This window comes from Thermobia domestica, chromosome 6 (assembly GCF_964235325.1).
Source record: "Thermobia domestica chromosome 6, izTheDome1.hap1.1, whole genome shotgun sequence".
Taxonomy (NCBI): Eukaryota; Metazoa; Arthropoda; class Insecta; order Zygentoma; family Lepismatidae; genus Thermobia; species Thermobia domestica.
The window spans coordinates 217743547-217761595 of NC_137459.1; the positions used below are offsets into that span (position 1 = coordinate 217743547).

Here is an 18049-nt window from a genome sequence, read left to right on the forward strand (position 1 = left end):
TTTGTATCCGAGGATTTCCTAAACACCAAGAAAATGAATAATCTGAGCAATTTTTCTTTTTCTCTAAGTTTCATAGATGCTACTAAATTGTTACTAAAATGTTGAAGCGTTTATTCTTACAAGTATGAGTGCTGACGAGGGAATGCTAGGGATTTCAAACTGACAAAAATGTGTGCTCAATTGAAGAAGAAACTTTTCATCCCTGACACGGTTAACTTTTCACCTTCTAAAATGCTTTTGAATCTTCAGGAGGAGAGAATCAAAGAACAGCTTTTATTTTGTAGGCGAAAGTATTAGAAGTAGTAACAATCTTATTCAGGAGATTGATTTATCAAAACTTCGGTACATAGGCCTATTTACACAGTCCGTGTCTCCGTCCGTCCACAAGATGAAGACTTCTTAAGGACATTAACACCAAATTTATGTCCGTAGCCAAACACCCTCTATAGAAATTGTTGCGGAAGTACCACAGGATTCTGGAAATTGGATATATGGATGGGGCACATACTAGTTCCTAAGTGAAGTCTTGACCAGAGTACGGTACGTCCCATAGTTCTGGAGGTATGGACCTTTAAATTTCATTTTTTCATGTTTTCTTCAGCCTTTAACACTGAAAGAAAGCATTTGATCACCCAGGTTGGTCTATACTTTTCGTCTTATCTTGGTGTTAGGAATCATCTCTCAAACGTTGTCGGTGTTGTTTTTAAACACCCTGTGTGTATATATATACATATCATATATTACTGCATATGATATAGACGAATGTGTTTCTTGTAGCGTACGCAAAAGTGGTTCAGTTTCTGTTAGGATATCAAAAGTTGCATTGAAAAATATTTCATGTGCAGACGTTAGTTATTTGTTAATTTTAATTTATAACTATATAATATGAAAATAACAACGAAATACGCGTTGTACTGCAATGTAAGTCAAACATAATAAAAGTATAATTTTTGGTATGAAAATAGCCGACTCCCCAAAATATATCTGCCCCTCCCTAGACCCCTAAGAAAATAAAGCTGGCGTCGTCATTGTTCGTCAACATAAAAGCCTGCTTAGGTCAGTTTTCATGTAGGCCTATTGCATACAACGCAGTAAGATCCAGCGTTTGTCTTTCTGTACTGGTTGTATAGTAATACGCGCCGAAACGACGATTAATATTTTGCGGTGCGGGAGAAGTTAAATCGTTCGTTATATTGTTCGCCAGCTACCGGAAAGGGCATATTAATAGTGATAAAATATTAAGTGTTTTAGTCACCCATAATTTTAATATCGCATTTCTTGCGTGCAAGTGTTCATAATATATTTTCATGTATAGAGTTCCGGATATATACACAATAAATATTTAATATGCAGGTAATATGTTCGTACTTCTTTTGTAGGTTGTTAACATTTCATGCATCTCGTATATCGTTGCATGCACATTTCCCAATTTAGAGAAAATATCGTAGTCTCTCCATATTTAAAATTCACATCGAAAATTTTGTTTCTGTATTTTAAATATTAAAATGTCCAATTGCCCGACCACTCAGATATTCATTAAATTATATATATATCTTTTAACATACTAGGTTCCCAAGCAAAGATTACCTTAACCAAAATTTGTAATATTGATTTGTAATACTCTTCCAAGCCAAATCACAAATTTAAGGTTCCCAGGAGTAACTGAGTTCGACGCTAGTTTAGCATTCTTTTTGTAAAAAAAAACTCAGAAGTAGTAAAACGGTTACACTTTATTTCTCACTATATTATATTATATATATTTATTGTGAAATTTTACCATAATTTTATGTCACTGTTTTAACAGTACTTTGAACTATTTTATTTTTCAGGTTATCCTTTACATGCACCAGAGTCATACTTTGCATACTTTAGAAGAAATAATGTTACAACTATCATAAGGCTGAATAAGAAAATATACGATGCCAGTCGATTTTGTAATGCTGGTTTCACACATAAAGACCTCTTCTTCGTTGATGGTAGTACTCCAAGCGACGGCATTTTAAGGCAATTTCTAGATGTATGTGAGTCTGCTCCTGGCGCTATAGCAGTACACTGCAAAGGTATAGATAAATATACAATTGTATTATTTTAGTTGGCATCTTGAAAGATATTTCGCGTATTTACTGTAATATACTAATGCTAATTTTATAATCGTTTAGTTTACATTATTTTGGACGTTGCTTTTCTCAAAATAAACTCATTTGGACAATTTGCTATGCATTTGAAAGATTTTCTTATTTCTTTATTCAGTTAATACAATAACATATTGTTCTTTATTATCTCTAAAAGTGTGAGATATTTTTCATATGGATTTTCTCAGTAGGTATGATGAGAGTAGTCGAACTGGAATAGCCAATGGAAATTCTCTTCCAGATGACGTAAGAATAAGAAGTGTAATGTTTGAGATATGGAGAGTACATTTTTAAAAATTGAGTCCGAAATTCAGAGTAGCTGATATATGAGGGCGAACTGAGAAACCACTGTGCAACCAACGAATATAACAGCAACGTCATGTCGAGAAACGTCGTTTTACTTGCAGAGCGATCACTTGTAAAGTTGATTTGCTGTATAGTTTCATTTCTTTAGTATGACAATTTTTGCATTTTAGTTGTACCAACCAGTAAGTATGTACACATAATTAAATCACTTGTAGTTGCCCAAGTGTAAGTTGGCCAAGTTTGATTTCTGATGAACATTTATCCCATGGTAATACTATACGTGTATTTGAATTTTTTTTACATGGCCTTCCATTTATATTTGGTGCTCGAAAATCGTCATCTGTATTTGGATGACCCGTTCATTATAAAATTCTTTAAAAATTAATGCGGGAAGGGTTGGAATAACTACGTAAATCTTAAGTATGGTGCCTATCGCCTGGAATTTCCCACATGTATCGGCTTACAATGGTGTCGAAATCCGGGAAGAACCTTGTCCGTAAAATATTATTTCAGAATGGTGCCAGGAGAGTACGCAACCATGTTGTCTTGCTTTTGGTGAAATTTCTTTATTTTGTTCTAACATTTTTTGTTAATTTTTTTTATAAAATGGGAGGTACACAAATTTGTGTTGTACCTTTAATCCTACCCCGTATATCTAAGTTTATTATAAGAGAACTACTTTAATTAACGACTTCTTGTAAATTAAAGAATTTCTTGAATTAATGTCGTGTCGATTTCATATATTGTTGTTAGTTTCATTGTTAGATGCCACCATTGTTAATAAAAAATCAACTTTATCTGCCATACCTTCTACCAGAAACTGACCAAACTTTGAACACCCATTTAAGATTGAAATATCTAGGGAATGGTAGCTGTCGATTTAACATATTGTTGTTAGTTTCATTGTTGGGGTTACCATTGTTAAATAAACAATCGTTGGATTTCTCCATTGTTAAATACACAATCAACTTTATCCTCCACACTTTGTACCACAAACTAACCAAACTTGGCAAGCTCATTTACGATTGAGATATCTATGGAATGGTACATGTCGATTATCAAGGGCTACCAAGCCCCTAGCCAAATCATGTGTAATACGTCAGTATGCGTTGGGATCAAACGGTAATTATTCGTGATCAAACGATCTGGCCAAATTCCGATTGAATCTGCTTTCATGGCGAAGGTGGTGGAGGGGCTGACAGGTCATCGGTAAATGTTATTGTTCGGAAAATGGAAGAGTGAGAAAAAGAAGAAAACACCTTTAATTCAGAAATTTGTTATGCCTGTTTTGTAACCACTGTGAATTAGTTGTGTGCCGCCAGATTTTCTTTCGTCTCAGGTGGAGAGGGATGATTCCCTACAGCGTTCCTAGAATTACACTTTAACTGAGCCTTCATATGCAGTCACTGAGTGACGCAACTCGGTGACACAACTGCTTGTGAAGCATTGCTTTAAATTGTTGCCGTCACCGACCGCTCTCGCGCAACTGTTTCGAGTAACTCTCAGTGTCCGTCACTCGAGGAAAAGCATTGCTTTAAATTGTAGCTTTCGTACGGGGACACTGCAGTGACCGTCACCGCACAATGTTGCCAGTGTATCTTGATGCCAATATATGTATATGCTTAAAAAAAAAAGTGCTGATCAGACGAAACATGCACACTTGATCTTTCCGTACCTGACCTAGTCTAGGGTGTTTTACCCCTCCCCGATGGGGGAAATTTTTAACAAAATAGAAAATAATAATGAAAAACTTATTTTATGCATAAGGGTGTACTTTATTTCGTTTTAGTATAAATTTTAATGAATTTTCATTTTACAAATGTTGTGAAGAAAGACTTGAATTACTACAAATTCACGATATTTTCTTGTTCGAAATAGTTACAGAGAATGATGAGTTTGAGTTTTATAATATGCGTTGGCGCAATAATGAAAGAAATTCGTTTTGAATTTTCGTCCGTAATAGTTTGATTACTCCAATACTAAGAATTTCATTAAAAGGAATAAAATAATCGGATTGTTGAAATTTATCTAGATGTATATTGTGACAATGTGTTGAGCAGCACATGCACAGCACACCCAATACATTAAATGCTGAACACTTATGTTGGTATAACTATTGAGAACACGAACTTTACGATAAACAAACCAGTATTTACGACGTAGTGTCCAAAGAAAATATTGAAACCTGAGGTCCTCTTCCTGTGTGACATTAATTGAAAACGATAAAAATATTTTATGTGAAGGATTAATTATCTTAACCTTTTCTAAAGGAAAATGTAAGAATCGAACTGAAAACTTTCTTCAGTGCAGTAGAAAATATCAATAGTAATCTTTATAGCACACAATGTAAATTCTCGCAAGGGAAGAGGACCAACATGTGGCACTAAGTATGTAGATTGATCTTACTATTTATTAACAACAGAGTATCGTGTCGCCGAACAAAGACATTTACTGCATTCTCAAGAGCATTATTCTTGGAATGGCAATGGCCAAACACAGTCATAGATGAATATATAAATTAAGCAAACCATATAAAATAACCATTGACGCAGATATAAACATCTGAGAGCAGTACGGTTCCACTATTGATGATGTGTAATATTATACTATGAGTACCAAATCGTCATATAGGTACGAAACAGTCTGAACTGAAAACACAATATGAGAATGCTTACTACAAATTAATTAAGGGTATCACAACTCTGATGAGTAAACAGAACTAATGTAAGGATTATGAGATGCTCATTAAAATACTTGAAATAGGGTTGACAAGATAATCATTATCTTGTCCTTTAATTTTCAATATACACATATTTGAAGACAATATTATTATTATGAATACTATTTATTGACCACCTCCTTAAAATATATACATAAACTGTTATTTCTGTTTTACTATCATAACTTTTTATTTAAATAAAAAATGTATGCTTTGATTGTATTTAAAAAGCTCCTAGGAAGTCTATGTTTTCTATATGCACAGTATTTACACATCCTCCTTCTTATTAAGAACTGTCCAGTATATTTACAGTGTATACTATTCATTTTAGGCAGCTATAACCGCAAGAATCACTTGTTATCAGTTGAAGTAAAGAAATAATGAAATAGTCACTTCTACGAAATGTACCCACCCCTCCTATTCAAAAAGAATTGTTTAATATTATTCCATGACAGTAAGAATTACTTCCTAACAGTTCTACGATGTCAAACACCATAATCATTGAGACATAGTTCTATGATTGGTGCATATTTTTCAATGCTAAACACACTTCATACTTTTAATCACTTTGAGTTCTAATTACATACAATATTTTCAAGTAAAAACCTTTTAAAATCCTTTTCTAAGAATATTTTTATCAGTTCTTTAATGAAATCGTCATTTTCAATCGCTTGTTCATATATATTGAAAAATTGTTGTAGATTTTTAAATGTCTTTCCATACTATTTTTGAAACAAGTTCAAAACTTCATCCTGCGTTTGAATATCTGTGATAAGAGTTATTACATTTTTTATAATATCCTTATGGATGATCATACATTATGCTCAATAGATTCCTTATATCCCTTTGAGCATCCATTGCATAGTAACAAACTTTTCTTAGGTTGCCACAAATGGAACGTCTTTATTAAATATTGAATGCTTATTTCATTTTCATTGCAATGGGAAATGAACACTGCTTAATCGGACATTTTCTTGTCTTCTGTTCACCAGTACGTGAAAAAACCAAAGGTAGAAACAGTATTTTGTTTTCAAAATAAGGTCCATTTAAATGCTGATTTTTTTCTTTTCTTTTTATTTTTATTTACATGTATATACACAAGTACGAAGAAGAAATCACCGGGTAAAACTATGGAATTATTTTTTCAATAACAAGAACACACACATACACACACACACAGTGTTCTCTTCCTTTTAACGGTGGTATTTATATGCTTTTTTCATGACCTCATTACAACATTGAGCAAGTTTTAGCGGCTCCTGTATATGAGACACATACTTAAAAACAGGTTTTTCCTGCAACCAATAGATTTCATTCTTTTTATGCTCGGTTTTAAAATGTAATCTTACATTGTTTTATGAATTTACTTTTTTTTCTTTCTAAAATCTGTACCACTCGGCATTAAAATGCTATTCAGTTGTTAAATGATATGTATTCCATTCCCACGAAAATCTTATATCAGTTTGCCAAACCTCATAGGATATGTATAATCGGAGATTTAGTTTTTTTTTTTCTTTCTAAGGTCACAAAAGATTTACAATAACTTCTATTCTTAGTTAACTGTTTCTAGTTTCTGTTCTAATTTGTATTCCTGTTTCTCAGAGCCCCGTTTTAATATTGTCGTCTGACATGAGTTTTCTTAATGCCTTATTGTTTCTTTTATCGGTTAAAATTTTGTAAGGGTCCCATTCTGAATACATGATTTGGCCATCTGAGTCCCTAACTTGAAAACTCTAACGCTGTTTGGTGAACGATAGCAGTCATTTCTCCTGCATCATCTCAGAATCTTGTTTTCATTTGTTTTTCTTTCCTCAGAGTACTGGTCTAATTATCAATTGTGTATATATATATATATATATATATATATATATATATATATATATATATATATATATATATATATATAGCTTCAGAAATTTTTGAAAATTTCCGACATCATCATATTCCGAACTAAATACGTAAAAACATGAATTTAATGCTTTTATTCAACATTTAATTTTTCGTGAACTATTCTTAAGTTTTCTAATGGTCATTTTATTACTTTGATCATAACTATAAATTTCTCCTAGTTTTTGACTATTACGCATTTTAAAAGAAATATAATAATAATAATAATAATAATAATAATAATAATAATAATAATAATAATAATAATAATAATAATAATAATAATAATGTTTACTGGTATATCTTAGTCGAGCTTTATGCTTTTACTGTATATGGTGATACCAATCACAAGTTCATACCAAGTATTTATGGCTTTGCTAAAACCATTTTTTCAGGTTCAATCATTTACAGTTGTAAATTTCCAATATTGTCTAACATTTATTCATAACTTATTTCCCCCAATAGATCAACATATTTAATATACGCCTAAATGGAACGAATTCAAAATTAATTCCTGGTAGAAACAATTTGTAAAAAAGTGTGCCTTTTCCATCTTTTTTATCTTGCTTGTTAGTGTCCATGCGTCTGACTTACACATTATGACTTATCTTGTACTTTCGGTATTTCTAAATATAGATTTCACCTTTAGTAGCTTTGTTAATGAGTGTTAGCGTTTGTTTCTTGTTATTCTTGCTTCTGTTTTTATTTCGTTATTGTGCATAAAATTTTTAAATTCCTGTACTCTTTTATATATTTTTATTCTAATTACTGTAACGTGATTCTGATATAAAAGATATAAATTGATAAAGTAATTGTACGAACATGATGAAGATTATTTTTTCAACAAATAAAGATAAACAAATTAGTACATAATATACTTCAGTAACAAAGATGCTTTACATGTTATATTACACTGTTCGTGGAAGTTTCGTGACCAAAAGGATTCTGATAATATTTATATGAAATTTAAAAAGAGAAAAAGAAAAATTCAGATCATACATTTTCCACATAAATTTAACATTTTATACAAGATGAAAACATATCTATAAATGTTAAAGGATAGGTTGGCTCAGTGGAAGAGCGTTCACTTCTGGTACCTTGGGTCCTTGGTTCGATCCCCGCCTAGTGGAGCACAGTATCGTGACTGTAGGATTTTTTTGGGTCCACCAATTCTTCCATTTTCAAGTGAACTTTTTTAAAGTGATGTAATAAAATAGTCGAACGAGGATCATTGTCAATGTTACACTGAAGGATTTTATTTTATTGTTTTCAATAAATGTTAAGTTGGACGGATTATAGAACACTGTGATTGCATGGTGAACTGTTTGTTCTTTTTACGTCATACGTAATTATATTTAACAATAAAGAGCGTGCATATTGTCGCCAAGTTGGTAAGAAGAGAACATGCATATTATACATTCGATGGCAACATACTTGTGAATATTTCCACGTAATTGTTCTACTATGTATTAAATTGCATGTTCTTATATTAAGGCTTACTGCATACAGGTATTGTCCGTCTACAAAAATGATTACCTTATCGATGGTGGAAAGTATTGAGTAAAATCAAGATTTTGACATTTTGAATAAGAACTTAATATGTGTCCTGGAGATGTTTTCCCGTTCCTATAGAAACAGCTGTTGTCTTAATAACTCTCCATTGTCTTCTACCAACGTGTGTTCTTCCACTAAATACAGAGTAGTCTAAAACAGCATAAACAATATCACATTTAACAGTTTTTTTCTACCTATTCTAAAAACTTCGCTTTGTTCTCAGACATTTCTTATATTCTTTATACTACATTAAATGTTGACTTTCAACATGTGAAAAATAGCTGTATGCAAAATTCTAAAATGCAAATCAACCATTATGTTATTTTCCGATATTTATTCCAAACTATTCAGTGGTTTTTATTTTAATTAGTTTAGATTACCAATACTCTATGTACTGCCATGGCTATAGATGAATTTATCCCGTGGTAGTATGAAACATACCTGTGCTTAAAACAAGTTTTGTCTACTATTCACTTACTTTCAGTCCTCTAAGCAAACTCTCTCTCTCACGTGATGTACATAAGGTGCTGCTACTATATATATATATATATATATATATATATATATATATATATATATATACAGGGGCGGATCCAGGATATGATCAAGGGAGGGGCTAAACCATATTTTGCCGTTTTGTCCTGTGTAAAGCAGGATTGAAGCCCATTTTATCCAGTGTATATCTGAGCGTCAAGGGGGGGGGCTATAGCCCCTATAGCCCTCCCCTTGGATCCGCCACTGTATATATATATATATATATATATACAAAATGTACTAAGTTTTCAAGAATATACCTTAGTATTTCTGTTTGAACATTTTACCACGTCAGTTGATATCTGTAACTTTTAAGGCTAACTATTTATGGTTTTGTTCATACACGTATTAACTCGCTTCTTGACAGTCGTTTGTTTCTTGTGAACATATATATATATATATATATACAGTAAACCCTCGTTAACACGAATTCCAAGGGACTGAAAAATCAGGAGTTCGTGTTAAAAGAATTCGTGTTAACCGGGGACCCAAATTTTATTATTCGAATACATTTTCTCCATACATACGCAGTACAGTATACAAACTATACATACCACTACAGTATATTATGTATATCATAGAAAACACTAGAGATGGTATCGAGACGAGACTGAGTAGTCTCGGTCTCGTCTCGGTTCCAAATTCGAGACGAGACCAATACTATTCTCTGTCTTGATACCATCCACAGAATTGTATCGAGACGAGACTGAGAGTTTCGGTCTCGTCTCGATTTCGAAAAGCACTCCTCGGTCTCAAATTCGAGTTAAGATCGAGATCGAGACTAGTTTCGGTCTCGGTACCATCCTCTGGAAAGTGAAAACCCTACAGTAAGTTTATTATCCTGTCTTCGAAGATTAAAAAAAAAAAAAGTTTCCACGCAGAAAATCCAGGTCAAGTTATAAAATTGATAACTCCGCTAGCAGGGTGAGTACCGCTAATAACGGAAAGGTATTTATGATAGTTGTCACCAGTTTGGAGTTACAGGGGAGAGAAGATGTTTTGTCTCGAGCTGTCGCCAGCTCGTGTGCCAAGCACCTGCATGTTCAGCGCTTGACGGAGGACAGAATCAACACATCATAAGAGAGGAAAGATACCTGTTTCTGGTTTTTCTGTTATTTACAAGGCAATTTTCGTCTGTATAAATACTGTATGACAAAAACTGATCTGGAGTGAAATCTGAAATAAGAAAAATGATCTGAAAAAAAAAACAAAGGATTGGATTGAAAGTTCGTGTTAAATCAAAACCTTTACTGACTCAAGGGACTAAAAATTAGTTCGTAATTCGTGCTAACCGAAATTCGTGTTAAACGATAAAACTTCCTATAAGATAACGTACAGCGATGCCGGGACCGAAATTTTGTTCGTCCTAACCGAGTGTTCGGTTTAAGCGAGTTCGTGTTAACGAGGTTATACTGTATATATATAATATAGCAAAAGTAGAAGCATTTAGGAGACTATTTTCTGGGACTTTGAATAAAGAGTTGAGAAAATGATTCATCGAATATTTCATGTTATGGTACTCAAACATAGCTATTTACCTAAACAATGTGAAACATAACTGAAAGGTTTAAAAATGTGGGTATGAGGAAGAATGGGAAAACAAATCAAAGGGTGCTACACATGGTGTGTGAGAAATGAACATATTCACATATTATTATTATTATCAAGAAGAGGGAGAGAAATTGATTGTGACATTGGTTAAGAAGGAACTGTATTATGAGGGAGGGTCAAAGGATCAGTTTGACAGTATTAAAACAAAGAAGCTACCTGGACAATGGAAGTTTTCAATTGCCTGCAAATAATGGTAGAATACCTATGCTGATCAATATATATATATATTTGGTCTAGGAATTAATTCGTGCGGGTGGACAAGAGATGGCGCAACGAACGGAGCGTCCCACAGTTCCGTGTATCCACACATGTGATGCAAACCCCTGTCATCGCGTATCGTTCGTAGTATAGGGCAGTGGATTAAAGCGTCAACAACACCAGTTTGTAGTTAAGTGAACATGGCGCAATTTGTGCCTGATAAAGTGTTTTTGCGGGGTGTCCTGCTGCATTACTTTAACATGCAGAAAAGTGCGACTGAAAGTCATCGTATTTTGGTGGAAGTGTATGGTGACCATGCTGTAGCTGAGCGAACGTGTCAGAAGTGGTTTGCACGGTTTAGAAGTGGTGATTTCGGCTTGGCAGACCAAGAGCGAGCTGGACAGCCCAAAAAAATTTCAAGACGAAGAATTGACAGCATTGCTCGAGCAGGATTCGTGTCAAACGCAGGAACAACTTGCAGCAGCATTAGGCGTTGATCAAACAACAGTCTCCAAATGCTTGAAAGCCATGGGAATGATTCAAAAGATGTCACATTGGGTTCCACATGAATTGAAAGACAGAGACGTTGAAAGACGAAAAACCATTTGCGAATTGCTGCTTCAACGACAGAGCAGAAAGGGGTTTCTGCATCGAATTATTACGGGTGATGAGAAGTGGATCCGTTACGAGAACCCTAAACGAAAAAAGGCCTGGGTGAAACCAGGTGAACCAGGTCCATCACAACCAAAACGAGATATTCACTGTGCAAAGGTTATGCTGTGCATATGGTGGGATATGAAAGGTGTGGTGTACTATGAGCTGCTGCAACCGGGTGAAACTATGAATGGAGAAGGTTATCGACGACAATTAATGCGTTTGAAGCAAGCTCTGGCCAGAACACGACCAGAATGGGAGAACAGACATGATAAACTTATTGTTCAACATGATAACGCTCGCCCACATGTCGCAAAACCGGTCAAAACCTATTTAAAAAATGTCGGATGGGAAGTTTTACCCCACCCGCCGTATTCACCAGACGTTGCTCCTTCGGACTACTACTTGTTCGATTGCATAAACAACGATTTGATTGGACAGCGGTTTACTTCTTCAGAAGATATCGAAACATGGGTCTCTGACTGAATCGCTTCCAAGGATAAGGACTTCTTTCGCCACGGAATCCGTACATTGCCTGACAGATGGGCGAAAGTGGTGGCTAGCGATGGACAGTATTTTTCTTAAGGTATTTATGTATTTCGTGTTTGTACTACAGCTTCAATGTGTGCGTACCAACCGCACGAATTAATTCCTAGACCAAATATATACGTGTGTGTGTATATTGCCTGTTTACAACGTTTTATTAATACAGATATAATTTTGTGAAGATGTTTTTTAAGCATCAAAAATCCAGACTGAACTCCTAATATTTTACTTTTAGTTATAAATGACTACTTTATTGGTAAAAGCAAAAACAAGTTGACTCGAGCGGGAATTGAACTCGCGATCCTTTACGGGTGAATGGTGAATGCTCCACACTCTGCCACACCGTAACTTGGTAATTTTAGGCGTCGTATCATATATACGGCCAGTCGAAACTTTAAGACGCATTTTCTAGGCTATTTCTGGTTATTGCGCTCTCCCTGTTTGTAATATTAATACTTTAAATATGCACTACTACCTCGCGAAAGTTCATTTAACAAACTCAGCTTTTTTTCTCGTAAGATATAGTCATCCCTGGTAAGTAAATAGAAACAAATGCCAAAAAAATGAAAAAAAAATAAAAAAAATAAAAGTAAAATGTAGACAAATTCGCCACTGTTCAGAGGAGGATGCTATATACAATGCACTAAGCAGTGTGTGTCGGTAGGTCGTAGTGAGTCTGTAGGTTATGGTGGATCACGGTGGGTGGTGGATTGCTGTTGACCCACATCTTGTTGACCCACGACCCACTAACCGACTTACACATCTTGACCCACATGTCTCACTTGACACAAGACCCACTTCAATTCTGGTAAGAGGTTTCCAATTCAGCATGGGCGAGACAATATAGGCTTTGTTAAATCCGAGGCGAGACGTGACATGTCGTCTGGACTCATCGCGTTTTAAATGTCTCGAAAGCATTTGTGGCGGGCCGGCGGTATGCGTTTGCGTAGACCGGCACCCACACAAGAGAGTTTAGTAATTAACCAAAATACTCCTAATTGGTCACCAAATTTCTGCAAATTACCAATTATAACTCGAGCGGCAAAGTTATACTGGAACAGGAACTCAGGCAACAACCAATCTGAAGATCTTAGCTTTACAAGGTAGCGATGGCCTCGGCCAAGACTTAACTTCTATCTAGAGAACGGTGGAGTCGTTATCTCGACGTAAACTTTATAGTTACCAACCCCTGGGATATCACTTAAAGCAAAACTCAGAAATAAAGTTCCTTGCAGTAAGCCTGCAGTTTATTGTTCCTAATGTTATTACAAGTCCACGAGCTTGGGGCGTTAAGTGTAACTTATATGTGTGGTAAATAGTTTAACTTACGTGACGAGTTCCAATCGATGATCACTACAGAGACAAGCACAAAATAAAATAAAACTTCACTAGACTGGGAGGGCACAAGTCAGTCCTAGTAGAAGGTTAGGTGCAAAGGTGTAACTATTTGATTTTTCGTATGTTTAGCCCAGCTAGGCAATGAACCTAGAGTCTGTCAAAACACACATCAAATAGGGGAGTGACAGAACTTCGACGTCAACTTCCTAAGCTCGCCAGCAGTTTCTGGGCAGACCCCTGGCTGTCGTCGAGCTTTCAGAAACAGAGTGCCAAGTTAGCCACTAGGATAAGGTATCGATGGAACCAAGAGTGTAGATTGGCCTCCGGAGAAGCCAAGAGAGTAAAAGGCAGAATGACGGCTTGGACAACTAGGAACTTACTCGGAAATCCTGGGGTGAATCGTGCCTAAGACATTGCAGACTCCGTCTAGATAGCACGACTGAGGGGCCTCAGGAAAGGGACGTTGTCCAACGATCGAGACAAAAACATGAGTTTTTAAGGGGCTCGGTCGGCTTGGCGCACGGCACCAATTTACGTTTCGTGTGCATCATTGTAACGCGTGCAGACATTGCACCCGGACTGTGAGGTCAGAGGTTGAACATGCGTGGTAGTCCGAAAGTTCCCTGGGGAGGAACTCAAGAGTAGCCAGCACCCTGAAAAGAAAGCTGATTGGTGTGAACACGACACTAAGGGCAAGGTCAGCTGAGAAAAGTGCTTCTCCGAGGTTCGGAGAGAAAAGCAATCGGAACACGTCATGCTCCTAACACCAAGATTGGTTTACAATAGGGTGCCTGTGCGGCGCTAAATGAGAAGAGAAGATTATGTTGGTGCGCATGCGTGTATATGTACTACGTGTTCTTGGATGTGTTATCCCCAAACTCTGGCAGAGTAGTTTACATCAAGATATACAATATTCTTACATTGAACCACTTAAACTATAAAACATAAATGGTTTTAAATATTAGAGAACAAAGATTTTATATATGTTTGCACCATGGATCTTCTTACTGTAATTTATTTGTAGACCCTTCTAAGATAACATATATAAACATCTGCAGTTTGAGGACAGAAAAAATAATCTTTTTAGAAGCAAAAATGAAAAGATTTTTAAACATACAGATTATATGGACTTCGTTAAAAGTCTTCTACCACTAATAATAATAATAATAATAATATAACCAATACAAGACTCCATATATGTCAGACAGAGCCAGACATCTCCCTGTTACAGACGGAATGTTGTTATCTACCAGATGGTTGACCTCGGGGTCAAGAAGGGGAAACTCGGATGTTGAGACGGGAGAACGAAAAAGTCTTTCGTTCTAAGAGAAAGAACAACACTCAACACGAATTTGTATTTTAAAATAAGTAAATGAAATACGAATTCTGTTGCAGTTTAAAAAAATGCAAAAAAATAATAATAATAATAATAAATAAATAAAAATAAAGGAAAGAAGAATTTGCGAATCTGCGCACACTACACATTCCATAGCACTCTCGTGTCCAATTATCAATTCTAACTTGTAAACTTCGTTACATTTCGAAGTCGCATGGCTTCCAATTTTACTTCTATTATTATGAGGTCTACGAAAGAAAATTAGATGAAAGGAGACTAGATAACAATTTGTCTCGTTTCGGAAACATGAGATGGCACTTGGATAGCCACTAGACGAGACACAGGCTTCGACTCGCATCACTAAAATGAGACAATTTAACATGACGAGATGAAACAGGCAATCATGTTGTGTCTAGTGCATCATAATAATTCTTTTCTAAAGTTCTGTTTTCATTTCATTATCAAATTATTTCCCTACGTCTGACATCGGATCATGTTTCATTGACCGTCACGGTTCCGGAACCTTAGGTGATAGTGCTTGCAATTATCACTTTGATGTTTTATAGTTGTTTGTATTTCGCATTTTCATTATGTAAGCGTCTATTTGTCAACTCGTTGATTTGAATGGAAGCACCTCACTCTCAGTTCCGGGAACATCTCTCTCTCTCTCTCTCTCTCTTTCTCTTTCCGTTTTAGAGGTGATGATAGACAAAAGGGCAAACTTGCATAGAAATTTTACGGCATTTCTTGCAAGATGGTTTCTGCAATAGGCACATTTCTGAAGAAATTTGCCTATCGTAGAGACTCACATGTGCAATATTCGGGAAAATTTGCAGTTTTTGAGATTGCCACACTCTGATACATACCCCTGATTAAATATACCTGCTTCCTCGTTTTCATTGTTTCACTTCTCTAATAAATTTCAACGAAAATTTTAACTCTTTTTCACTTAACGTATTAAACGGATAATACGCTCTCTTTCACCACCTCTCATGTGCTCTGTGTATTATTTTTAAAAACTAAAAAAATATATATACTCCTTGGAGCAATTCGAACCGGCGTCCTTTGGATTTGTATTCTAGCGCCTTAACCACTACACGAAGATCGTTGCTTGGTAAACGTTTAGTTGTTGGAATATATATTCGCATTTGTATTTTATGTTCCCACTTCGACAATTTCTAATTTCCTTTTCTCCGCTTTCTCTGTATTGATTTAATTCTCATATTCTAGATGGTTAGAGCGCAGGAATGTAGGGGCTAAGACGCTAGATTGAAAATACAAATGACATAAGTTCGAATCCACTACCAGTAGAATGATTTTTTAATAATGCATACAGCACGTGAGAGGTGCTAAAAGAGAGCGTATTACCCGTTTGAGATGTTAGGTGAAAACTTGGTAAAAATTCCACTGACATTTATTAGAGAAGTGATGCAATGAAAATGAGGAAGCAAGTATATCTAATCAGGGGAATGAATCAGAGGGCGGTGATCGATAAAACGAATTTTTTGCGAATTTCACACGTGTGAGTCTCTACAATAGGCAAACTTCTTCATAAATGTCCCTATTACAGAGACCATTATATTCCACCGATTGCGCTAGCCATGTTAGTTTAACAACAACAAATGGTGTAGTGTTTTTTTTCCTTAGAACGATAAATTAAAAGGTGCATACTGCAGATGAACGAAGTGTTTCGAATGTCCTGGTAATTTCCTTGCCCTTTCCCAATTAATATGCGTAAATCGTCTCTATCATGATACAAGTGTTTGCGTCCACTTTCTTAAGGATTGCTCATTTAGTATGAGAAGTCACTCTTTGATTCTTCACGATTGCTTTGAAAATAAAATAACTTGAAAAGGATTTGAAGCTATATTGATTAGCTGTATTACTCACAAGTCCAGCTCTTCACCCCTACATTGTCTTCTCATACAACATCATAAGCTAAATATTGCTAAGTTCAGCCCTGATGTTTGGAACAAACCGGTAATGTTCTTTCTGTAATGATATTTCCACCAAAGTGCATGCCGAAGTTAATTTATTCGATGATCTGGAGACAATTTAGTGCCCATTAATAAACTAAATAACATACAATCGAGTAAAATTACAGAAATGATATCGTATTATACAGTCATTTCGCCGTGCAAGTTCAATAGTATAATAATAATAATAATAATAATAATAATAATAATTTTTCAGCGGTCCAGCGCGGAAAGTGAGAATTAAATCAATCACATGTGTAGTCAAGGTAAGGAGAAAATTCTAAAGTGAATAAGAACTGAATAAGACATTGAAGCGGGATGAGCACGAGTCGACTCAAAGGTAGTTTTCTTGAGTTGAGTTCCGAGCCAAGTCGCTGTTTTCGAGGTCGAGTTTCGAGTTGAGTCGAGTTTGATAATGGCTCATCAATCGTTCAGCTTGTTTTAACTCGTTTTGAAATATGGCCTGATTAGACTGGAAAGCGAAAGCCATGAGAAATGTAAGCAGTAATCTGGAATACTTTTAGTGTTGCTCACGACAGGGGTGCATCTCGTCTTGTAATTTTAGTGCATCTCGTCTCGTCTAGATACCGAGAGGTCAAGAGTTTTTTCTATTATTATTACGATATAGCCTGAAATGTCGTAATCACCAATATAAGTATATACTGTAGTTCTATAAATCAAAGATGAGATCTGCACGGTCGAATTCTTGAGCCCAAGCAGAAGACTAACCCGGGTAGTGATATCAACCGGCTCGGCTCGTATCAACTGAGCGAACAGCTCGAGTCGGCTCGGTTGTGATGAGCCGTCGGCTCGGCCCAATTGAGCCGATGACCTGAGCCGGCTCAGTTGGAACGAGACATCAACTCGGCTCAATTGAGCCGATTGCTTGAGCTTTCTCGGTTGGGATGGGTCACTCACTCGGCTCATGTGAACCAGTTCGAGCCAGCTAAGTTGAAACTAGTCCATCGCCATGGTTCGACTCAGCTCAACTAAGCCGATGGCTCAATTCGGCTCGGTTGGGTGAGCTGTTGGCTCGGCTCACTTCTTGGTTAGTTTCTGTAGTGAATGAGCTGTAAGCCGAGCCGCTCGAGCCGTTGAGAAGCCTAAATCCGGTCCCAGCTGTTTTGAACATGTTTGGCTGAAGCCTATAAGTTTTAACAATTTTTGGCTCGAGCCCGAATACTTGCCCCTTCGGAACTCAAACCCAGAACGTGACCCATGCCCTTGCCTCCTGAAGACTTCTCGACGACCGAGATCG

The 18049-nt window shown here is 35.9% G+C and overlaps 1 protein-coding gene across 6 annotated transcripts in view; it reads left to right on the forward strand.

Moving 5' to 3' along the window:
* Cdc14 (cell division cycle protein 14) overlaps positions 1–18049 on the forward strand; it is a 1408510-nt gene that overhangs the window by 663744 nt on the left and 726717 nt on the right. For all 6 annotated transcript variants that reach the window (XM_081762627.1, XM_081762626.1, XM_081762628.1 and 3 more), the window contains one exon: positions 1830–2060. In XM_081762627.1, coding sequence (XP_081618753.1) covers positions 1830–2060 — 231 coding nt within the window. The remainder of the gene's footprint in view (positions 1–1829; positions 2061–18049) is intronic.